The sequence below is a fragment of the Helianthus annuus genome, chromosome 6 (genome assembly GCF_002127325.2).
Source record: "Helianthus annuus cultivar XRQ/B chromosome 6, HanXRQr2.0-SUNRISE, whole genome shotgun sequence".
NCBI classification, from domain to species: Eukaryota; Viridiplantae; Streptophyta; class Magnoliopsida; order Asterales; family Asteraceae; genus Helianthus; species Helianthus annuus.
This window is the reverse complement of record NC_035438.2, coordinates 80656895-80682922: the sequence shown is the minus strand read 5'-3', so window position 1 is coordinate 80682922 and position 26028 is coordinate 80656895. Positions and strand designations below refer to the sequence as shown.

Here is a 26028-nt window from a genome sequence, read left to right as displayed (position 1 = left end):
GATGGCCAGCACTCCTCAAATCAGCATAGTGTTCCATCTAAGAAGATTGTATTTGATCAAGAGCCACGTACAAAGACTTGTTCATATAAGTATTTCGTCTCCTGCAAGCCCAGGGATTTCACTGGGGAAAAAGGAGCCATTGATTACATGACGTGGCTAGACGAGATGGATACCGTGGTTGATATCAGCGGTTGCGCTGATAGGGATATTGTAAAGTTTGTGTCTCAGTCATTTAAAGGAGAAGCTCTAGCTTGGTGGAGGTCTCTAATCCAAGCTACTGGGAAGATCCCGTTGTACAATCTGTCTTGGGATCAGTTTGTTGCTTTGATCAAAAAGAATTTATGTCCTCAACATGAAGTTGAGAAGATCGAGACTGACTTTCTGACATTGGTTATGAAGAATTTGGACTGTCAGGCATATCTTACGAGTTTTAATACCATGTCTCGATTGGTTCCTTACTTGGTGACACCGGAACCAAAACGTATAGCCCGTTTCATTGGGGGTTTAGCCCCGGAGATCAAAGCTAGTGTGAAAGCATCCCGACCTACTACCTTTAGATCTGTAGCTGATTTGTCATTATCTCTTACCCTTGATGCGGTCAGGCAGAGATCGCTTAGGAATTCTGATGAGGGAAAAAGGAAGCGTGAGAATGAGAACTCACACCGTTCAGACAAGAAACATAAAGGGAACTCTGACCACAAGAAGAGTTCAGGGTTCAAGAAGGATGACCAACAGTCGGGTGAGAAGCCCAAATGCAAGACCTGCAAGAAACATCATTTGGGAAAGTGCAGGTATGAATCTAAATCCCAGTCGCAGCCTAGGGCTAGTGGGATTTGTAAGTCTAGTGAGCATAAGACGTTGGATTGTAAAAAGATAAAGGATGCAACTTGTTACAACTGTAATGAGAATGGGCATATCAAGTCTAACTGCCCAAAGTATGCCAAGAAACCTGAGGAAGGTAAGAAGACCAATGCTAGGGTCTTTCAGATGAATGCGCAAGAAGCAATCCAGAATGACAACGTGATAATAGGTACCTTTCTTATCAATGATGTTTATGAAAGAGTATTATTTGATTCGGGTGCGGATAAATCGTTTGTTGATAATAACTTTTGTAAGTTATTAAATCTGTCTGTTAAAACCCTAAGCATAAAAGATGAAGTTGAATTGGCCGATGGTACCATAGAAACTGCTTCAACTATGTTAGATGGATGTTTTATATCCATTAGGAACCACTCCTTTCCATTATCTTTGCTTCCTTTGAAACTAGCTGGCTTCGACATAGTGATTGGCATGGACTGGTTATCTCATAACCACGCCCAGATTGTTTGTGACAAGAAACAAGTGGTTATCAAGACTCCGTATGGTGAGCCACTTACTGTTTTGGTCAAAAATCACACAAGGATAATGTAACCAAACTTTATGTAAACGGGGTATGATGCTTGGTTAATTATAAAAGTAAAGGATCACTTTCGTGATAGAGATGCAAAGACACAATGATTTATACGAGGAAAAAGCCCTTGATCAATATATGATCTCCGGCATAAAAAACCTCGGGTGATGGCAACTACCGATCACCAAACTTCAATATAAGAACAAAATGGTTACAACTTCGGATGATAATGAGTTGAGTACAAGGATCACTATTGTTTCAAGTGTCTAAGTGTGTGAGAGTTGCGTTGTATGTCGTCGTGTGTTCTTCCAAATGAGGAAGAGTGGTATTTATACAAGTGTAGGTGACCTATTTTAGGTAAAAAGACTAATAATCAGCTCATTACCCCTTTAGAAATAAAAGACAATCTAGCCTAAATTGCCGCCCATAAATCAAGCTAAGTTTCCATATCCTTTGCAACGTCTATCTTCGATTAAGCTCATGCTATAATTGTGAAGACGCGTCCCTTGATTATGATGCTAAGAGCGTATCCTGCTAGATGTTCCTGCAAAATAACATTGTTTTAAACGAACGTAACTGTTAGCATGAGGATCCTTTGATGGTCCATGATCCTGATCCTGAAGTCCTGCTGAGGATCACTGTCTGCCAAAGAAACAAGGATCACTGGTTAGGATCACGTATAAGGATCACGTATAATAAAAATCCAGCCCTAACAATTGCCCCCAAAATATAAGGAGTTTATTGTAAATTAATGAGTTATATTTTGCTCTGATCTTATCTTCAACGGACTACTCGGATAACTAGCCGTTATCAGCGAACTAGCCGTTGTGATCATTACGTCATAGATGTGACAATCCCTGCAAATCATGATTATAAATAGGAGATAGGGTTGGGATCACTCTGCATTTAAATTCAGGATATACTCCCTTTATAATCTCCACCGAAGATTGACCAGGTATTCTCTTCTTCTCTCTTTCCTTTCTTCCTTCTCTTGCTCTGTTTTTTCTGCTTTTACTCTGTTTCTGTTCCACCACGAGTATGTTGCTTCGAAATTCTCCACATAAGGATTCCAAGAAGAGCAGTCCCCTAAAAAGCCAAGGGATCATCAAGGACTCTCCTACGGAGAGATGTTGCTTTACTAATGCTCATGTAGACAGGATTCGTCATTGCTTTCCGGTGAATGCTGTTTTCAAATCCTTCACACCTACTGCTTTGAGCGACTTTGTTTCAGACGTCTGGGTGGCCTTTCCTGCTACTCCGTTCACCATAGGGTATTCGTATCCTTTTCCGGCCTTCACCCAATCCTTCTTTTCTTTAACCGGCATATCTTATATCCAAGCTATGCCGATGATCTGGAGGGTCCTGTATACCTTCGAGAGGATCATCGAGCAGAAGGGAATTGATTTGGGGATGGCAGAGTTGGCCGCACTTTATGATCTTACCACGTTCGGTTCTTGCCGATATCTGCTAAAACGGAAAGCTGGGAGGATCACCCTGTCTTCAAGGTTACTAAGAATGACACAAACTGGAAGCGTCACTTTTTCTTTGTTAGAAGGGATACCATCCCAGATGGGAAGGATCTGCCCAAGGAATGGGCCACTCATGGTAGGGTAGAGGATCCTGGAAGGATCACTATCAGATTTGTCTCATACGATGAGGATCATTAACGTCTTATTTATTTTTTGTGCAGCTATATCCATTGCTTATCTTAAGTTAACCCCTGCTGCAAGAGAAAGAGTCTTAGCTTTTAAAAAGCTTAATCCTGAGGTCAGAAGTTTCCAAGTCACCGTCCAAGATTCACAGGAAGTATCCTCCGCATCTGCCACTATGTCAAGTAAGTATCCTTGTAAAAAGTAAGTTATATGTGAGATTGTTTGATTAATAAGGGAACTTATCTTGTTTCTGATTGTGTAGGCGCTGGAAAGTCTGCCAAATCTGCCAAGTCTGCTTCCAAGTTTGGGATAAGTGATCTTGCCAACGTCAAGTCTTCGAGGAGGAAGACTTCTGCTGCCAGTCCCTCTACTTCAGCCCTTAAAGCACCCATTCGGGGTAAGGGAAAAAAGAGAAAGACTTCTGAAGATCTCCAGGGATTTCCTCTGCTTCGCCAACAGTTTCTCGACTATGTTAATGAGGTAAGGATCACTGCCCCTGTTGGTTGTCCTTCTTAAGTATCCTGCTTGAATATCCTGCTTCCTTTTGGATCGCCTGATCCTGAATCTTCCTTATACCTCTTCTGCAGAAACTTGCTGAGATCGAGACCTATCTTGGCCATGTCGAGGATCAAGAAAGCCAAATTGCTGATCTTCAACAAATGGGCGTATTGAAGGATCTCAAGATAGCAGATCTTGAGAAGGAACTCCGGGCTACGAAGGATGAGGCTGCTCAAAGATTGATTGATATGGATAGCGAGAAGCAGGAGATCATCCAGGATGCCAAGGTCTCTGCGGCAATTGCCATGTACAAGATACAACTTCAGATGGCTGCGGAGGCTCAGGATCCTTCCTTCGACAAGAGCACATGGGATGTTGAAGATTGGAAGGCAAGGCTGGCGGAACTGGGAGACGAGGATGAAGCTGAGGATATCCCAATGCTGGAGGGTGGTGATGCTGACAAGGATCAGGGCGGAGAAGCTGGTGGTGATGGAGCAGCAAAGGTGTGAGCTGCTGGATTGGGCGATGATGGATATTTCGAGACTAGGCCGGAGCCCAATTTTTTTAGGATTGGTAGTGGTTTTTTTGTGGTTGTTGATGGTTTGTGAACAATTTATGGTCTGTAATCTCCGAACAATAGTTTTTAGGGTTAAGGATCCTGGATCCTTTGAACAATAGGTAGGATTGCAAAAGGTGGAGGGATCCTCTGTTTGGGGGATGAAGCCTTTTGTGATCCTGCCGCTTTTAATTTCCTGCACAATGCTAAGACCGCATAGACAATGGACACCCTTTGCCAACCCATGTGGACGGGCCACGTTTTGCTGGTAGAAATGTGGGTTGGCAATTTTGACAACTTTTTTGAAAGGGTTAAAGATCCTTTTGTTAATAATATAACCTTAATTTTTCTGGCTTATCTCGTGTTGTTATCCTTTAATTATCTTCTTGTTTCTCAATTGTTTTTGTAGTATATTTGTTAAAGTGACAAGAGTTAAAAATATGCTTAATAAATTTAGGATATGATCCTAGATCAAATATCCTCATATTGAAGATTCTCAAAGTACTTTAGTTCAAGGATCATAGGTTCGGTTGTCAAAGTGTAAGGGTTGGTTAGGATAACGAGTATAATCAAAAATAGTCAAGGATCATACCTGAGGATCCAAGTTAGGATCCTAACCTTCAATCGAGACAATCGTAGATAAGATTTTGATGGACAATAAGGATTAAGGATCCTTATGTGTTTTAACTTTGACAATCCTGAAAAATGAAACATAACTTGGGACCAAGCCAACGTAAAAAATAAATTAGTAACTGGGGACATGCCCAAAGGAATATACGAGAATGATCCCGGAGGATCACTGGGGACAAGCCCAAAGGATAACTGGGGACAAGCCCAAAGGATAACTGGGGACAAGCCCAAAGGATCGTATGTAAACTGGAGTATGGCCCTTACTGGCGACTATCCAAACTTAGTGACATGAAAATGTCAAAACCTTAGCTAACGTGAAAACGTTAGAAACCTTAGGAACGGATGTATGGTACGTCTACCATTATACGTAGGATCCTAGATATAGCCAGTACGATGAGGTTGTCAGCCCCGGAAGTGGGTACTGGTCCCAAAGACGTGAACTATATCAGGATCATCGTGCGCTGCTGGCGGAAACTGGGGATAATCCCAAGGATAACTGGGGTTGGACCCAAGGATCTGCGGTGCTTTTGAAGATCTTTGACGATATGCTGAAGATACCTGAACTATCATAACTCAAATGGTTTGTGAGTAAAGGGCGAAGGATACGTGATCCTTATCCTTAGGTAAAAAGTAAGAAAATGTAATAGTTGTAGGATAAGCACGTTACCAGAGTAAGGATCACTGATATCACCGGGATCCTTTAAGGATACTTCAATATATGGGTCACATGCCTGAAGGATCATGGTCACATGAAATATTTCTTTAAGTGAACAGCATTCCAGGCTCTTGGTAACAAGTTTCCTTCCATGGTTAACAACCTGTATGCCCCCTTTCCTGCTTCAGCTTCAATCAAGTAGGGGCCTTCCCATTTTGGTGCTAACTTCCCGTCAGCAGGATTGATAGTATTTTGAAATGCTTTTCTCAACACCATATCTCCGACTTGGAACTTCCTTATTCTTACATTTTTGTTGTAAGCACCAGCCATTCTTTGTTGGTAGCTTGCCATCCTGATCCTAGCCAGATCCCTGATTTCCTCAATAGTATCCAAATCCTGGGCTAGGATTGCAGCATTTTCTTCAGGATCACGAGCACTTGTTCTAGCAGTTGGGATCACCATTTCTGTTGGGATCACTGCTTCTGCCCCAAATACTAAAGAGAAAGGTGTTTGACCAGTGGCATTCTTGGGAGTTGTTCTATCAGCCCATAGCACATAAGGTAACTCCTCTGCCCATTTCCCTTTCTTGGATCCTAGCTTCTTCTTCAGATTGTTGATGATAATCTTGTTGGATGATTCTGCTTGGCCATTGGCTTGTGGATGAACTGGTGTTGATGTTATCATCTTGATTCCCCAACTGTCACAAAAGTTAGTAGTTCTGCTTCCAATGAATTGGGAACCATTATCACATACAATTTCAGAGGGAACGCCAAATCTAGTTATAATGTTTCTTTTGATAAAGGATATAACTTCTTTTTCTCTGACTTGAGCAAAAGCTTCAGCTTCTATCCACTTAGAGAAGTAGTCAGTCATAGCAAGCATAAACACTTTTCCACCAGGTGCTTTAGGGAGCTTGCCAACTATATCCATCCCCCATCTCATGAAAGGCCAAGAGGATGGTATGGGGTGTAGCAATTCAGCTGGTTGATGAAGGATATTGCTGTGTCTTTGACAAGGATCACATTTCCTAGCATATTCTACAGCATCCCTTTTCATGGTTGTCCAGTAGTACCCTGTTCTAAGGATCCTTGAGAATAATGCCCTGCCCCCAGTGTGGTTTCCACAATCTCCTTCATGGAAGTCTCTCAACACTTCTTCAATTTCAGGATCCTCAATACATCTTAAATATGGTCCTGCAAGGGATCGTTTATATAGCACATTATTTAAGATTGTAAATTGAGATACCTTGATCCTGAAAGCTCTAGGATTTTCTCCCACCGGGACCTCTCCATGTTGCAAGTATTTCATGATTGGTGAGACCCATGATCCTGCATAAGATTGAGCTTCTTCACTAGGGATTACTACAGTATCCTCTTCTATTTCCATGGCCACTTGATTTTCAATAGCAGGAGCCAAGATATGGATGATAGGGATACTTATGTCTTCTGGAATTTTTAAGGATGATCCTAAGTTGGCCAATGCATCAGCTTCCGTGTTATCCTCCCTTGGTACCTGTGTTAAGCTGAAAGAGACAAAAGAGAGTGCCAATTCCGTGACTATCTCTAAATATTTGGTTAGTTTTTCACTTTTAACAGCATAGGATCCATTAAAGTGATTAGTGATCAACAATGAGTCTACATATACTTTAAGATACTTCACTCCCATATCCTTAGCAATTTGTAAGCCAGCAATTAAGGCTTCGTATTCAGCCTCATTGTTAGTTGCTTGGAACTCACAGGCTATGGAGTGGGGTATTATGTCCCCCTGTGGCGATTTTAGTAGTATCCCAAGCCCTGTGCCCTTGACATTTGAGGATCCATCAGTGTGTAGTATCCAAGGATCCTTGGTCTCATCCAGCTGCTGGACCTCCAATTCTGCTTCTTTTTGTAGATCACTACTGAAATCAGCCACAAAGTCAGCTAAGGCTTGTGATTTAATGGCTGTTCTTGGTTCATATCTTATATCATGGGCACTAAGCTTCACTGCCCACTTAGCCATTCTCCCTGACATCTCCGGTTTCCTGAGGACATTCTAATTGGAAAATTAGTTTTAACAACAATAGTATGGGTTTCAAAATAATGCCTTAACTTAGTGGATGCCATGATTAATGCAAGAATAAGTTTTTCGAGGTGCGAGTACCTGGATTCGGCATCAAGTAAACTTTTACTTACATAGTAGATAGGATATTGTGTACCTTCGTGATCCTTGACAAGGACAGCACTTACAGCGGTTGAGGATACCGCCAGATATAAGGATAACACATCTCCTTTTTCCGGTTTTGCTAATGCTGGTGCTGAGGACATATATTATTTAAGGGCTTGTAAAGCGTTCTCATGCTTCTCAGTCCATTCAAACTTCTTGTTCTTCCTTAGGATATCGTAAAATTCTTTGCATTTCTCCGAGGATTTCGATATGAACCTGTTCAGGGCTGCTATCCTGTCTGTCAGCCTCTGCACATCCTTAGCATTGGCAGGGGACTTGATATTCACTAATGCTTTGATTTGCTCCGGACTCGCTTCAATTCCCCTTTGAGTCACCATATATCCTAGGAATTTTCCTGCCTTAACACCAAAGTGGCATTTTGAAGGATTGAGCTTCATGTTATAATTATCAAGGATATCAAATGCTTCTTCCAAATCCCTTAGGTGATCCTCAGCTTTCTTTGACTTGACTACCATATCATCTATGTACACCTCCATAGTTTTTCCAATTTGATCTTTGAACATCGTATTTACCAGCCTTTGATATGTTGCACCTTCATTTCTTAGTCCAAAAGGCATGGCAATATAACAATATAAACCGGTTGGGGTCATAAAGGCTGTATCCTCTTGGTCAGATGGTTCCATCTGAATTTGTTGGAATCCAGATGATGCATCCATAAAGGTCAACAGTTCATGCCCCGCCGTTGCATCCACCATGGAGTCAATGTGGGGTAATGGGAAAGGATCCTTGGGACATGCTTTATTCAAATCAGTGAAATCGACACATACCCTCCACTTTCCATTTTTCTTTTGGACAACGACCACATTGGCTAACCATTTTGGATATTTTACCTCTCTGATCATACCTGCTCGAAGTAGTCTCTCTACTTCTTCTTGGATAATGGCATTCCTTTCTGGTGCAAACTTCCTCCTTTTTTGATGGATTGGTTTGATGGACCTGTCAATGCCGAGTTTATGAGTTATGATATCCTTAGATATACCTGTCATATCTTCGTGCTTCCATGCAAAGGTAGACTTTCTTCTCTTGAGGAAGGATATCATGTCTTCTTTCATCTTGCCAAGGATCCCTGATCCGATGTAGATTTTTGATTCAGGATCACTAGGATCCAAGAGGATTTCGTCCACATCTTGTTCCCTTGCCTCCAAGACATTCCTCGGAGGATACTGTAATTGCTATTGCTCCCCTGGCTTCGAGGTTGGCTTCATGGATGAGGTATAACAATCCTTAGCCTCCTGCTGATCACTGTCGATCTTGATTATTCCCCATGGGCTAGGGAGCTTCACACATTGATGGTAGGTGGATGGGACTGCATTCATATCATGTATCCAAGGCCTGCCAAGGATAACATTGCAACAAGACAAACAGTCAATAACACAAAATTTCTGGTAATTATGTAATCCTTCCACGTAGATTGGGAGTTTGATGTCCCGCAGAGTTTTCTTCGTTTCCCCACTGAATCCTACAAGCACGGAGGATCTTGGTGTGATGTCTGATTCTGGGATTCCCATCTTCTTCAGAACATCAAGCTGGATAATGTTCACTGAGCTTCCTCCATCAATAAGGATCCTGCGGACAAAATGGTTAGAGATAAAGAGAGTGATAACTAAACTATCATGATGAGGATCCTGAATGTTAATGTGATCATCCTCATCAAACGTTATCATCTTCCCTTCTGAGACACTTGATGTTCTAATAGGCCTTTCTCCATTATCCATTTTTGACTCCTTTGCATGTCTTTTGGCCGCCGAGAAGGATGTACCACAGATGTCTGATCCTCCGGAAATAAAGTTGATCACTTGTGCATTTGCCGGAGGTGCTGGAGCCTTTTCAGGGATCCTTTCAGGATCCTGAGTCCTTTGCTTTTTTCTTCCCAACAATTCTTTTAGGTGCCCCTTGCTTAACAGATATCCAATCTCTTTTCTTAAAGCTATGCATTCTTCAGTTAGATGCCCGAAATCCTCATGGTATGCACACCATTTTGACTTGTCTTTAGTCCCGGATGGTTTATCGTTCTTCCTGGGCCATCTAGCCTTTTCACCTAGATTCTGCATTGCAAGGATCAGTTCATGATTATCAACGGAAAAACAGTATTCTGAAATTGGAGGATAATCTTCATCATCCTCTTCTTGGTCAACAGCATGCACATTCTGGTTATCGTTTCTATGGTAGGATTTGAACTTATTGCTCTTGAAGGAGGATCCATGCTTCTCCTGTTTTGAGGATCCTACTTGTCTCTCCTGGATCCTCTTGTCATCCTCTAGCCGGATGAACCTGAGTGCTCGAGTTCTTACTTCATCTAGATTCCTGCATGGTGTCATAACAAGATCATCATAGAATAATGAATCCTTAAGCAGTCCCATTTTGAAGGCTTCAACAGCCGTAGCCATATCCAAGTTGGGAATGTCCTAGGATTCCTTACTAAATTTAGTTATATAATCCCTTAATGTTTCATTATGATTTTGAGTTATCCTGTACAAATCACTAGTTAATCTTTCAAATTTTCTACTACAAGAGAATTGGTTATTGAATAAATTAACTAAATTAGCAAATGAAGTAGGGGGGAAGACTTAGCAGCCACTTAAGAGCTGATCCAGTAAGAGTGGATCCAAATCCTTTACATAGGCATGCTTCCTTCAACTTTTCTGGGATAGGATTGATCTCCATCCTTTCCCTGTATTGTGCTATGTGCTCCTCTGGATCCGTTGTACCATCATACAGCTTCATAGTAGGGATATGGAACCTTTTGGGTACCTCTGCATCGCAAATTGGTGGTGCAAAGCGAGATACCTTATGGCTTCCATCTGCAATCTCTGGGATAGGCTTGACTACCCCTGGAACACTTGAGATCATATCTTTTAGCTTTTGCAACTCCATGGCCATAGCATGATTGGTACCTGTATCCTGCATGAATCCATGGTTAGTGGCAGGATAATTATTTAAAGTGTTACCTCCCATTGGGTTCAGGTTAGGGAATCCATATTGCTGGGATTTTGGAACAACGGAGGGACCAGTGGAAGCAATGGTCTGCATTGGAATGAAGTCCCCTTGATGGACATCTAGACTTCCTGTTTGCAAACTTTTTAGGGATCCTGGCATCTGGAAGGATCCTGGTGTCTGGGATGATCCTGGAACGAAGGAGGATCCTTGAACCTGGGATGATCCTTGAACAAAGGAGGATCCTTGGCCCTGGAATGATCCTGGAACAAAGTAGGATCCTTGAAACTTGTGTGCCCCCGGATACGCTCCCGGATTCATGAAGGATCCCAAATGCTGGGGGTAGGATCCTGCCGGCTGGAAGTGTGAGCCTAATGCCTGAGTCATTGCTGTCGATCCGTGGTGCAATCCTCTTGATTCTCCCATGATTTGCACGTCTGGAATTCCTGATGGCTGAGAAGTAATCATTGGAGTATCAAAGCTCAAGGATTTGGGCATCAGTGGAGAATGATCCTCTGTCGCTTTCTTTTGTCTTTTGAGATCTCCAATTTCCCTGAGGATCCTATCATTAGTTTCATCCTGTCGCTGCATACGATCCTTCATCTGCAAAATCAAAGTAAATACATCACTAGTACTGGGAATATAAGAATTCATAGCAGAAGAAGATGGAGGTTTAGGGTTAGTAGGAGTTTGTCTCTTCTCAGCTTTCTTCTGGGATCCTGCCGGTGGGGGAGGCAGAGTGTTCTGAGATGAGGTGACTGCAGACATCGTCGTGGACATGTTTTTCAATGATGAAGCCATGTAATTCTCTGAAATGATTTCAAACAACAGGTTTTCTTATGAATGAAGCACCAATTGCCCCACGGTGGGCGCCAAACTGTTTTGGTCAAAAATCACACAAGGATAATGTAACCAAACTTTATGTAAACGGGGTATGATGCTTGGTTAATTATAAAAGTAAAGGATCACTTTCGTGATAGAGATGCAAAGACACAATGATTTATACGAGGAAAAAGCCCTTGATCAATATATGATCTCCGGCATAAAAAACCTCGGGTGATGGCAACTACCGATCACCAAACTTCAATATAAGAACAAAATGGTTACAACTTCGGATGATAATGAGCTGAGTACAAGGATCACTATTGTTTCAAGTGTCTAAGTGTGTGAGAGTTGCGTTGTATGTCGTCGTGTGTTCTTCCAAATGAGGAAGAGTGGTATTTATACAAGTGTAGGTGACCTATTTTAGGTAAAAAGACTAATAATCAGCTCATTACCCCTTTAGAAATAAAAGACAATCTAGCCTAAATTACCGCCCATAAATCAAGCTAAGTTTCCATATCCTTTGCAACGTCTATCTTCGATTAAGCTCATGCTATAATTGTGAAGACGCGTCCCTTGATTATGATGCTAAGAGCGTATCCTGCTAGATGTTCCTGCAAAATAACATTGTTTTAAACGAAGGTAACTGTTAGCATGAGGATCCTTTGATGGTCCATGATCCTGATCCTGAAGTCCTGCTGAGGATCACTGTCTGCCAAAGAAACAAGGATCACTGGTTAGGATCACGTATAAGGATCACGTATAATAAAAATCCAGCCCTAACACTTACCATACAAGGAGATACTCAGTATGGATTACCTCAGCAAGTGTCTATGCTTAAGGCATCAAAGTGTTTAAAGAAGGGTTGTGTCATTTACATGGCACAAGTAACTATTGATGAGCCAAAGCCCAAAATCGAAGACATCCCTGTTATTTCTAAATATCCAGACGTATTCCCTGAAGAACTACCTGGTTTACCTCCAGATAGGCAAGTGGAGTTCGGAATTGATATCATTCCTGGTGCAGCACCAGTTATTGGCACCGACTGAGATGAAAGAGTTAAGGACTCAACTGGATAATTTGTTGGCAAAGGGTTTTATTCGTCCTAGCTCATCTCCTTGGGGAGCACTGATTCTGTTTGTAAAGAAGAAGGATGGATTAATGCATTTATGCATTGATTATCGAGAGCTGAACATGGTCACAACTAAGAACAGATATCCATTGCCTAGGATCGACGATCTGTTCGATCAACTGCAAGGGGCAAGTTACTTCTCCAAAATTGATTTAAGGTCAGGTTACCATCAGCTGAAGGTCAGAGATGAAGATGTGTATAAGACTGCATTCAGAACTCGTTATAGTCACTACGAGTTCTTGGTGATGCCTTTTGGGCTCACTAATGCACCAGCAGCGTTCATGGATCTCATGAACCGCGTTTGCAAACCCTACTTGGACAAGTTTGTCATCGTCTTCATTGATGACATTCTTATTTATTTGAAGAATCAGGCTGATCATGAAACGCACCTTCGATGTATTCTTAAACTTCTTCAGCATGAGAAGCTCTACGCTAAGTTTTCAAAATGTGAGTTTTGGCTTCGTGAAGTCCAATTTCTTGGACATGTGGTTAGCGAGCGTGGTATCCAGGTGGATCCTGCTAAGATTGAAGCTATCATGAATTGGCAAGAGCCGAAAACGCCCACAGAGATTCGTAGCTTCTTGGGTCTGGCAGGATATTATAGACGTTTTATTGAAAATTTCTCAAGGATTGCAGCACTCCTAACTTCACTGACTCGCAAGAATATCAATTTTGATTAGGGTTCTAAAAAACAAGAATCCTTTGATATCCTTAAACAAAAGCTAAGCAATGCACCTGTGTTGACATTGCCTGAAGGAATTGAAGAATTTGTGGTATACTGCGACGTACCACACACTGGCATGGGATGTGTGCTAATGCAGAAGGGCAAAGTTATTGCCTATGCTTCCCGACAATTAAAGGTGCACGAAAAGAATTACACCACCCACGACTTGGAATTGGGTGCCGTTGTGTTTGCACTAAAACTTTGGAGCCATTATTTATATGGTACCAAGTGTGTGATCTATTCTAATCACAAGAGCCTTCAGCATCTGTTTAACCAGAAGGATTTAAACATGAGACATCGTCGATGGATGGAGACACTGAATGATTATGATTGTGAAATCCGATATCACCCAGGTAAGACGAATGTGGTCGCTGATGCTTTGAGTAGAAAAGAAAGGATTAAGCCCATTAAAATCAATGCCAAGAGCATTGAATTGAAGAACAATTTGAATGAAAGATTGTTAGCTGCTCAGAAGGAAGCTGTATTAGAAGCCAACTATCCGAATGAAAAGTTGGGAGTAACTGCTGAACAATTATCATATGGCAAGGATGGAATCCTAAGATTGAATGGACGAATATGGGTTCCAATCTATGGAGGACTTCGGGACATTATCCTCCAAGAAGCCCATAGTTCCAAGTATTCTGTTCACCCTGGTAGCGACAAGATGTACCAGGATTTAAAGGCAAATTACTGGTGGATAGGTTTGAAGAAATCTATAGCCACTTATGTGGCCAAATGTTTGACGTGCGCGCAAGTTAAGGCAGAACACCAGAAGCCGTCAGGTTTGCTACAACAGCCTGAACTTCCCACCTGGAAGTGGGAAATGGTAACCATGGATTTTATCACTAAGTTACCGAAAACAAAGCGAGGAAATGATACTATTTGGGTTATAGTAGATAGGCTGACTAAGTCAGCCCACTTCTTACCTATTAAGGAAACACACAGCTCAGATAAGTTAGATCAGCTGTACGTGGACGGGATTGTATCTCTTCACGGAGTGCCAGTGTCTATCATCTCTGATAGGGATACGAGATATACATTGCATTTTTGGAAAAGCTTTCAGCAATCCCTAGGCACTCGATTAAACTTTAGCATTGCATATCATCCTCAGACGGATGGTCAAAGCGAACGACAATTCAAACGCTGGAGGATATGTTAAGGGCTTGTGTTATTGATTTAGGTGGAAGTTGGGGTGATCATCTTCCATTGATCGAATTTTCATACAATAATAGTTATCATTCGAGTATTCAAGCTGCACCTTTTGAAGCTTTGTATCGGAGAAAATGCAGGACGCCCGTTTGTTGGGCAGAAGTTAGAGATGTCCAACTAACAGGACCTGATATAGTCCTGGAGACGATAGATAAGATTGTGCAGATACGTGATCGTCTCAAAGCTACCAGGGATAGGCAGAAAAGCTACGCAGATAAAAGGCGTAAACCTCTAAAATTCGAGGTAGGTGACAAAGTTCTACTTAAGGTGTCACCCTGGAAAGGGGTAATGCGTTTTGGTAAGAAGGGCAAGTTAAGCCCAAGATACATAGGACCATTCGAGATCATCGAATGTGTCAGAACAGTGGCTTACAAGTTAAATCTGTCTGAAGAGCTCAGTGGAATCCATAATGTGTTCCACATCTGCAATCTAAAGAAATGTCTAGCTAATGAATCGCTAGCCATGTCACATGAAGATGTGCATATAGATGAGAGCTTAAGGTTTGTTGAAAAACCTTTGTCGATTGAAGATCGACAGGTTAAGTAGCTTCGAAAGAAGCACGTACCAATTGTGAAGGTTAAATGGGATGCCCGTAGAGGTCCCGAATACACGTGGGAGGTTGAGTCCACAATGAAACAGAAGTACCCTCACTTATTTCAGTAAATCTCGAGGTTGAGATTTCTTTTAAGGGGGTGAGGATGTAACACCTCGTAAAATATCGACCAATTTAATAAAGACACGTGTCATGGACTTTAAACATGTTATAAACCCGGATCATGTTAAAAAAAGGATATATGAAAAAACTAAAAGTGTCAACATGTTAATTATTACCTCTGAGTGACCTTTTAACGTTTTTCAACTTTTGTAAAATATAATTACATTCCCATAAAAATATGATTAAGATTTCATGGGTATCCGGGTAAAACATGTAATGAATAATTTAATATTCAAATCCAAGAATTTGGAATCCCATGTGCAAAATCGACAATTTTCATTCAATAACCTCTTTTTACAAAACTCCAAGACAACCAATGCATGGCAATGCATTCTTAGCAATGCAGACCTGATCATATGGGCCTTCCCTGCTGATGATGACCAGAGATTCGAGATATGACAGGTTGCATGGTCAAATGTTAAAATTTCTCAAAATTTTGTCTCTGATGGAAGGCTTACGGACCGCAAAGCTCTTGCCTTACGGTCCGTAAGACGGCTTAACTGGGCGATAAAAATTTGAATTACGGATACGGACCGTAAGGGCTTAAGCTTACGGTCCGTAAGGACTGTATCTGGGTAGAATAATGGATAGCTGCAGGTTCAGCCAGTTCTACCGCCTTTGTAAGCTAGTTTTTCGATTCTATGGACTTTGTAACTCGTTTTAACCGCCTAGGGACACTTGGGAACATCTGGTAACAACCTAGGGACACATGTCTTGATCTTAGGACTTGCAAAACACTATATAATGGCCATGGCTTGAGTTCTTCATTTGCACACTTGAAATATTTTCACTTCAAACTCATCTCTAGAACTTCCTAGAGCTCAAGCAAGTGTTCTTAAGTTCCTAATTCGTGCTAAGAGTCTTTGTAAGCATTCTTAGCTTCTCTAGTTCAAGTTTTATTAGCTTAATGACCAAAAGTCAAAGCCGTCGTAATTAAGCTTTGCCTTAGTGATTAATCACTAATGGTCCAGCCATTATTCGAATTGAAAGTGGCTATGAGTTGGTAATTATGTGGGTAATAAGTCCTTAAAAGGGCACTCCCTGATTATCACTCTAACTTGGTCAATTCTCGGGTCAAACTTAATAATAAAAAGTCAACAGAAAGCTAATTTTACAAATAAACTCATAACTGATAATGTAGAGGTTATGGAACATGTTTTAACACTAAAATAACTTGGTAAATAATGTAAGAATATGTCTAAGCATGTTCAACCCGACAATTCCGAGTTTAGGCTCGGTTCGGAACCGCAAGTCGCAAACGAAGACTTTTGCTTTGACTTTCAGTTCTGACCTGATTTAGCTTGTTTTAGAGATGCCTTAAGGTTCCTTTAGGACCATAATATAAGTTAGTAAAACCCTCTGAGGTTATACTACATGGTTCCTTATTTATCCGATTCATTTGCATGTTTCCGTTAATTGCTTAAATGTTGACCATTATGCCCTTTTGACATTAAAACGAGATTTTTGAAAATATGAGAGGACAAAACCTTTATTACTGATTTATAAACTTGTCCTAGAAATTTGACATCAGTTTGAGGTCTAAATTAGGAGTTATGCCCAATATCGTAAATTGAAGCCTTTTTATTAATTAAACGACATTTTGGCATAGAACCCATTTAAACCCAAATTTTGACACCAAACCTTTTACCCACTGATGTAATATAATATTTTGGGATTTTTGAAGATTTTTATTAATTTTTAAACTGATCATAACATGGGGTTCTTGCTTTGATTTCGGTAATTAACGGTTATACCCTTTTTACTAATAAATGAGTTTTACATAACATTTTGATACCAAAACTTTTGCTACTGATTTTATATGATAAATAAAATATTTTAAGCCTTCTGGACTGATAAAAATCTCAGCTTTCCTTGTATAACCTAAAAATCGCCTAAACCGACTTTTTACGCATTTTAAACGCATAGTATGGGTTAAAAGTATTTTTGCCACATAAGACATAATACATACTGATGTTTTAAGTAAATTTTTATACTTTAACAGTATGTAAAAGTTTTGAGCTCAGATTTCCAAATTTGACCTTTAAAACTTATGTGAAATGACCAAAATGCCCTTACGGCACATAGTTTGGTTATAAATGATAAAATTTCACATATATGCAATACCCTACTGATATGACTTGCAAAAATAAATATGTTTACTGATCTGTTTAGACCAGAACCTCATATTGATATTTAATCTCTTTTATAATCTTTAAAATGACCCAAATACCCGTACAGGGCATAAATCGGTTTTAAATCCATTTTGGGCATAATGGAAGGTATCCTACTGATATCATAACACATTTTAAGCATATTAACTTAGGGAACCTGTACATGACTCATTTGGTTACCGGTCATGCATTTTTCGCGTTCGGTGCGGTTTATGTGACTAGTTTGCCTAAATTAACCAAAACGGGTCAAACCTTATCATTTTCATCTCAAAATCCAGAATGTGTTTAGTTTACCCATATTACACAAGTCTTCACACTTGTCAGGTCTAAATCATATTCTAATTTGGTCTTCGCTTAATCTTGCGTTTGAACCGTAAACCCTTCTTTAAAACTAACCGGTCTAAGTTTAAACTTAAGTAAGACCGGTTAGGAATCTAATAGGTTATTAAAACCTTCGTTCCAGATTTAGGAGCCCAGTAAAAGATATTTGCACTTGCTGATTGTATACGGCTGGGATAAATTTGTATAAATTGCTCAGGTAAATACTTTTAACTTATTTTCCCTTATACGAGCTTGGGGTACGGTATATAAAGTATCGCTGGTCGGGTATCGAATTTTTAATCATATGAAGGTTAAATCATTGAGATAACCCGTTTAATCTATTTTTTTTGTTTTAAGCCTTGGGGGGGGGGGGTTAATGACCATGTCGTGGATATCCTCGGCTCATTCATTGAAATGGCCACGACTTAAGCACGGGGTGTAGGTGATACGTGGTTGTAAACCGGTGTTCATAATCGTGTAACTTGATGTTTTTATATGAGTTTTAATTCCGAATTGCCTACTCTTAATTAAAAATGTGTTTTGCAGGTTTGACAGAGTTTAAGGAGCTTTTTGGGAGCTTTACGAGTCACCGGGACAAAAACCGGACAACCGGGACGCGTTACGGATCAACCGAGAGTGCAAAATGAAGAAATTGGAGAATTGGAGCTGGAGAGGCCGTCGCCGACGGGCTCTAGGCCGTTCGGGATGGGCTCTAGAAACACCCATCGGCCAATCTTGCCCGTAACCAGTCAAACAAGCCGTCGCCAGTTTTTCAGTTTTGAGAGGGCGTCGCCGACGCGGTCAAGGCCGTCGGCGACGAGCACCCGTTTGTTCAAACACGAAACTTTTGTTTTCTTGATCTTTTGACGAGTTTAATTGGTTCTTTGGCCATTAATTCGGGAGTTACACTATCTTTTGAGTTTGAACTTTGATCTTGGAGCCTAATTCACCTACCACTTTACTTCCATTCCATCTCTAACACTAAGCTTGAACCGAATCATCTAGAAGGATCATCATCACTCACCAATCATTCCATTAAACCCTAATATCCATTCATCCATATCCATTGAACCTCTCACCATCATAAACCCTAATCCTCTTCATTTTATCATCCTCCAAGCTTCAAGATGAACTCAATCAAGTTGCAAGCATCCGGTGATCAAGTTTCACCAACCATGAGCGGCTAATCACCTCGGTTTCACCCCGGTGTAGGTAGTTGTTTAATTTAGGGTTTTGATTTGTTTCTTGCTTCAACTTTGTGACAAATTGTGTTGATTTTTGAAACCATTGACAATAGTTTACATTTGTTTCGTATTCGTAAATTGTCGACGATTATAAAGTTATGAATTTGCTAAATGGTTATGTGTAGTTATGCGTTGTCATGGTTAGGTTTTACTTGTGTTTATTACAAAGTGCATTCTTGTCCGTTTTTCGAAACGTTGATAGTTATTGGCACCTAAGTCACGGTACACTAAATCCGTTAATCATATACAATTGAGTTGGATCTAAAACTTGTAGAAACCCTAGGTTGACAATTACCGAAGCCGGGTGTGAACCCTTTTTATCATTATTGTTTAGTAATCAAGTTTCCTTGCAATCGATAATCATTAGTCTTTAATCAATTAAACCAATTAACATCTTTTTCAACTAAATAAAAAAATACAAAAACATTATAGCAAGCTTCATATTTTGTGACTTTCATTTTAATTTAATCGAATCCAATCGCAGACCACATACTTTTTGTGGTTCGACCCCTTACTACCACTAACACGTAGTTAAGGGTAATTTGGGCTTATAAATATTATCTTTGACCGGAGCGCGACACTCCGATCAGTAGGCATACACCTGGAAGTGCGTATGTAAAATAATGTAACCACCTATTCGAGAATAACTGGCCGCCGGTTATATTATGTGGTGTGTCTATTAATCTTTAACCCAGTAATCAGCCCGGGCTACTGAACGTATAACAAACATATAATTCTTTTACAAGTTTATTTCTAAATAATTATCCCAAGTTATAAAAGATTACTTGTGCCTGGTGCATTTAAATTAAATTTCTTAAAACATTTTCAAAAGTGTCAGTTAATTGTATTTACCTGTGTAAACTGACGTATTTTACAAAAGGTTAAGTGCAGGTACTAGGCGGAATAGGCTGGCTACTCCTGAGTGAATTAAATAAAGAGTTATGCAAGCTTTATCACTTTAAAAATTTGTTGAACAATATTTCCTTTGTTTTGATCCGCCTGTGGATCCTTTTACATTCCGTTTGTAATACTTATGTTACTTTCGATTCGGTTTGTAATATTTTTACTTTAGACTTCCGCTGTGCATTAAACTGTGATTATTGACTATCATGACATCAACTCCGTCACAATACTCCCCACCGGGCCCACCGGTAATACGTGGAAATATCGGGGTGTGACATCGTGTTTTTCAGAGATGTCAAAAGACTGAATTGCTCAGTTTGAGGGGGAATTCAGTGATATGATGTTAGAATTTGCAAAAATAAGGGGGAATAAATATTTCAATGTCATATGTTGAAATTCTGGCATTTTTGAAATTCATGACACCGCAAGAGTATTCGGGTGGTTCCGACTTCAGAATTGTCCAAAAATGTGAATCTGATCGTGGATGAATGCTTCTCAGATCGAGATTGTCCGAGAGGGTGAATCTGATTATGGACGAACGCTTCGGAGATCAGTATATGTTACTAGATGATTCGTTATCCATTGAAGATTTGCTGATTGTGGAGATTACCGTTTACACGGATCTATCATTCTTGAAGGTGCTTAACGTTGATCACGGATATCGGGATTCTAGATTTTCAGGGGTAATCACAGATTTGACATTAACCAGAGGGGTATTTGAAGTTTCTATTAATTGCCTGTTGGGTTCTTATACAATAAACAGATCAAGCAGGCGGAATGCGAGATCGATGATGCTGAAATGTTATATCAAAAACCGAATGTGGACGTATGTTTTTAAAGTTGAAACAGAGATGCTGCATTGATTAGTTTCAAGTTGGTGATTGTTCATGAAAATTGCAGTTTAGCAAATCAGAGGAGGAGTCGTGAACTGTGCAACAAAGACCTGAAGATTCATTTCATGGGGAATTTGTACAAAAACTGTCAAAGCAAACCCGGATCATCAATAAAGGGGAATCTATTGAAGATTTCAAGATGCCTGATTGAAGTTGCAGAATATTCAAACATTGCTCAAGGTTTTCAATGCGACGATTCGACAATGACAGCTAAGGGGGAATCTGTTGGTGCATATTTTGTATGTCTGCCACTATGCGAATAGGGTAGATAGAGCGTGTGTTGAATATTGTATAGAATAGGGTGAAATCCACTACGAATCAAAGGTTTTGTGATGTATAAGATGCTTCGTACGAAGGGACGACATAGTCGGTTCGTATGGATGCAAAACCAAGTCGCCTTGTACGAAGGCACCCTTTGTGGGTTCTTACGAAGCCATGAGTCCTATATATAGAGGAGCTTAGGTCTTGTGTTGGACAAGCTTTTGGTTCCCATAGGGGAGATGTTGTCCAACTGGTTTCGCGGGTATGTAACTTTTATACATTAATAGAAACCAGATTATAAGTGAATTGCTCGGTTTCGTTCTCTATCTTCTACTCATTTCTTATCACCGAACCGATCATCTCGGGACCAAAGCTCCGTCAAACTCGACGTTTCCTAGACTATCAGTAAAATACTATGTTATACAAATATCTAATATCAAACAAAAAGGTTACAAGGTTAAAAATTCCACAATGTTGAAGAATAAATTTATTGTATGAGATAAAAATAGTAAGAAACAACTTGGATTTATTGTGGAAATCCAGGGATTAAATCTTGAAGAGGAAGCCGCGAGGCGTGTGACATACCAGGATCTAGCCACTAATCACATTGAACTACAGTAAATAATAAATGCGAAATCTTATTTAATATGAAAAGTGCATTTCAAAACGTCTGATTTAAACAAGTGTACGTTCAACGGAAGCATTTGAGATTGTTCTATGTATTTAAAAACAACTGTTCACAATGCATAGCATAACATTAGAAGTGTTAATAAACGACACGACCCATGACATCCTCAGCTCCTCCGATTGCAAGCTCCGTTCCATGAAGACACCTAACGACCTGCAAGCATGCAGAAAAGTGTGTCAACATAAAGTTGGCGAGTTCACAGTTTTTTTTAACATAAATCATGTAAGTGTTTAGCTTAAAGACATGTTACGAATAATAAACTCTGTACCGATTGACTGTTCGTTTTTGGTGCCCTCATCAATGTCTATCATCATTGATCAAAATGTTTAAGGTCATTAGTGCACGTCCGTCCTCCCAGGTACGGTGTGAGGTTTGTCAAGCCTAATAACGCTATTAACTAATACTCGTTGCCTCCCAAGAAACTAGCTCGGTATGTAAGTAGAGACTTTCCTGATAGAGTTCGAGTTTATTAACCAACATCGAAATTAAAGCAATACATTTAAAAGTATTCCTCCCAGGAATATTAGTTTGTTTGTCCCCCCCCCCCCGGGACGTATGCTTGTGAAAGAGTAGTGAACTCACCTTTAGTTTGCTCGGAAAATGATATTGTGTTTCTACGCATTAAATACCAGTTAGGTCCGTTATACGCGACCTAATATTCATTCAGTGTGGATAACTATACGAGTAAGGTTTGCAATACCCTAAGTGTCCAAACAACTCAGTGCTTTTGTGATCAGGTTATCATGTTTGTAACATTCAGGAGCATACATGTAAGTTTACCGACATATATTAAGTGCGGATATCCTTGATTAACATATAAGTGCGGATATCATATATCAGTTATATAACAAGTGCGGACTCAGGTATTATGTATATATAACAAATGCGGACACCCTTTAGATGTCACACCCCAACCGATGGTGGAATCATCGGGGCATGGCACTGAGCGAAATAGATTGTCCAGAAGTTTCCATAACAACTATCTATATAATCCAGTTAAAGATACGTCCCATACCGTATCCCGAATAAACAAATACATTATTACAGATAACATCCAAACAAGTAGTTCTGTTCCGACAACTCAGATTTAAGTTAATACAAAACACAAATATTGTTCAAATGCTCCTAAAGACCTAGCCTGACAAGATCTACAGACAACTATGCTCTAGTTGCTCTTTCCTGATAGACAACTATTCGTTGGGGGCCTCTTGAGCTTTATTCTAGCCTCGCTTTCCTAGCAAGCAAACATCTTAAACACCTGTCACATACGTTAAAATACAGTCAATATGTAAATGTAAAGGTGAGCATACAAGTTTGATATAACATATAGAGTTCGAATAGTTTACGCATAACCAACACGTACACAGAGGAAAACGAAGCATGTTAATTATCGACATGGATCTATCGATACCAATGACTGCGGGTTGACCGTCCGAGACGGTTCGCAATACATGATTACCACCGTAATCCATGCAAGTAATTGTCCTTAACAACCCCCGTGTGAACGGGTGCTGAGTCCAAACTATAGTACTACGTCGTTAAGGCAGGTAGACAGCATTCCACGTGTAAACACAATCAACAAGCATTCATTCAATCACGTAATACATGCGAATCGGTTAGCTTTCAAATAATTGAGTAGTGTGTTCGATAGTGATTTTGATACGTAACGTATGTAACACCCAAAAGTGCTAAAAGCAAAAAGAGATCGAGTATACTCACAGCGATTGGTTGATGGATTGAAGGGAGCGCTTGAGAGTAGGGTTAGCCTGAACAGTTCGATAACACAACGATGAATACACATAGAATGAAAACAAGTGTAAACGGGTCGAACAGCCTAGTCGATCGAACGACAGGTTCGATCAGGTGGGTTGTTCGTTCGGCTGGACAATCCGTTCGGACAGCCTACCCGATCGGCCGGTAGGCTCGATCGGTTGGACTGTTCGAGTGGATTGTTTCTTCCTTTGATGTGTTTGTGTGTGAGGATTTGAACTTTTGAAGTTTTCGTTGTAGCATTTGAGAACACTGAAGTGTTCTTACCTTTCAGGTCGGTCGATCGAACGGTCTGTTCGATCGGTCGGCTTATCCGATCGGTTAGGTACTTCAGTAGTAGCCCTCGTTAGGTTGTCACTCGATCGAGCAGCATATCCGATCGAACAGTCTGTTCGTTCTGATAGCATGTTCGATCGGGTGGCACCCCAATGCGTCGAACGAGTTGGAGATCGATTAAGTGTTGAAGTATAGTATCTCATGATCCGAATAGTAATGTTTACCAATCGATTAGGTCGTTCGATCGGTCATTACTTCGTTCAATACCATACCTCATGAATTTGTCAAGGTGTGGGGCCACATGCTAGTCGATCGGCTGGCCTGGTCGATCGGCTGACATGTCCGATCGGTTGGGCTGTTCTTTCGAACAGCCTAACCGTTCGGTCAGCATCCTGACCTGGTTGGCCTGTTCGTCTAACACTTGGCTGTTCCGCTTAATTGGCGTTATGTTGAGGTAGTCTGACCACCAGTTGAACTATGACACTGTCGTTCTTAATTGTTTCTCCTACTCGGACAGGAATCACCCAAGTCCGGCCGGTGAACGGTTCGGATCGCCAGTTTAACGTTTAACCCGTAGTCGGTGAACCTCGTAGATAGAACCCAAATCTTGAACCACCCAACCATTGGGATGATCGGTGAGTTGGCTCAAGCTCCGTTTCTACCGGTTTGAAGGCATTGAGTGTAAAAGAGTTGAAAGAAAGTTGGAAATCCTTCTTTCAATCCTTTACATCAGGTAGATATTCAAATCTTCGATAGATCTTGACTTGTTTATGTGGAAATCAGTTAGATCCGAGCTATTCATGGTGGATTGAGGCCAACACATGGTGTTCTTGAAGAGCACCATGATGACATCATCCTTGAATGCTTAGATCTTGATGATTTCACGGTTAGAAATCAAGATTTGAAAGATAGAAAGGTGTAGAAGTGTGTATTAATCAAGAAAGTACAAGATTTAGTGTAAAAACTTACCGAAAATGGAAGAAATCTGAGAAAAAGAGGAGGAGCACGAGCTGGTCGGTCAGAGCTTTCCAAAAGTGGAAAGGATGACAATGACAACCCTATTTATAGGCTCCAAAAGAGGAAAGGGCTGGCCGATCGGCCAGGCATCCCGATCGGACAGCCTGCTCGATCGGACAGTCCATCCGATCGGCTGGGCTGTTCGATCGGCTGACAGCCTGATCGATTAACAGCCTGGTTCGAGTGTTCGGTGCGACGATTTTCGATATTTTGATTTCGGTTGAAGACGTTACGAGTACGATAGAGTTTCCTATTCAAACTGGAAGGGTTCAAAACCTTATAATAAATCATCCTAGAACAGATGATTAGTTTTCAAGGTAGATCAAAATTTATGTTCTTATTGTGGTTGTCACTTAAGGATAAGTGACGGTATTGTTTTTTTGACTAAACGCAAGTAAACTCGCGTTAGGGTCCTAGGAAGGTTATAGACTAGGTCAAAGCATTACTAATAACCTAATTCCCTATAACCATGAGCTCTGATACCAACTTTTCTGTAACACCCCGACCACGTAAAACAACAAAACGTGGCGGAATGGTCGGGGAGTGTTGTAACAGAATCATTGTTTCATAACACATGGGAAAATTGAAATGCTGTTTTATTGATTTAAGAGTTACAATGTCTTAACAAACAAAGAAGTAATACAAAATTTAACTAGTCTTGCATCTTTTAATGTCACTAAGGTCTCGTCCAATCCTATGTGAGCATGCGTCAAAATTATCATCAAATATAGTACCTGAAACACATGTGAAAATACATCAGCATAAAAATGCCGGCGAGTACATAGGTTTTATTGATTTAGGATTCATGACTTATAAGTTTAGAAAAAGTTGTTTAACAAAAGTCAGTCATGATCCTTGTAAAATGTTTTGTTTTATAAATCATTTGAAAAGCGATGATAGATATGTATATTTAAAAGAATAATGTAAGGTTAAATGAATAACCCAGTAAAATGAATTTGTATAAATCAAACTGTTTTGTAAAACAATGTCTTGTGAAAAATATGTTATTTGTATAAAATGTATAAGTCCAAATTGAATGATTTAAATAACGCTACGACATGTAATATAATACAAGCACTTATATATAGGAAGTACCAGCGGCGTATCCACCATGCTTGTATCACATTACACACGTCTCGTTACTCAAATCACTTACCCAAACAAACCATCAATGTAAATTGCCCATGTCTAAACCATTTGTCAAATGTCATAGTAAAAACCATGTCAAAAATGTCTATGTCAAATGTAATCATGAAATGTGTAAACAAAAAGTCATGTATGGCAAGTGAAATATGTATCAACTAAACCATAGGTGAAAATGCACAAAACAAAGTATTGAAGTAA

At 40.2% G+C, this 26028-nt stretch overlaps 1 protein-coding gene across 1 annotated transcript; it reads left to right on the top strand.

Annotated features, from left to right (window-relative positions):
- Positions 1-438: 438 nt before the first annotated feature.
- Positions 439-18279, top strand: LOC110932931. Its single transcript, XM_035974194.1, has 2 exons — positions 439-958; positions 18179-18279. Exons 1-2 carry the CDS (start codon positions 439-441, stop codon positions 18277-18279), a joined length of 621 nt encoding a protein of 206 aa, XP_035830087.1.
- The last annotated feature ends 7749 nt before the right edge of the window (positions 18280-26028 follow it).

What these genes read in the sequence shown, in the direction of transcription:
- LOC110932931 (XM_035974194.1), top strand. Translation starts at nt 439, where the DNA reads ATGTCTCGATTGGTTCCTTACTTGGTGACACCGGAACCAAAACGTATA. An exon ending in TGCCAAGAAACCTGAGGAAG is followed by an intron (nt 959 to 18,178) that starts GTAAGAAGACCA and finishes TGTGTTTTGCAG; the next exon opens with GTTTGACAGAGTTTAAGGAG.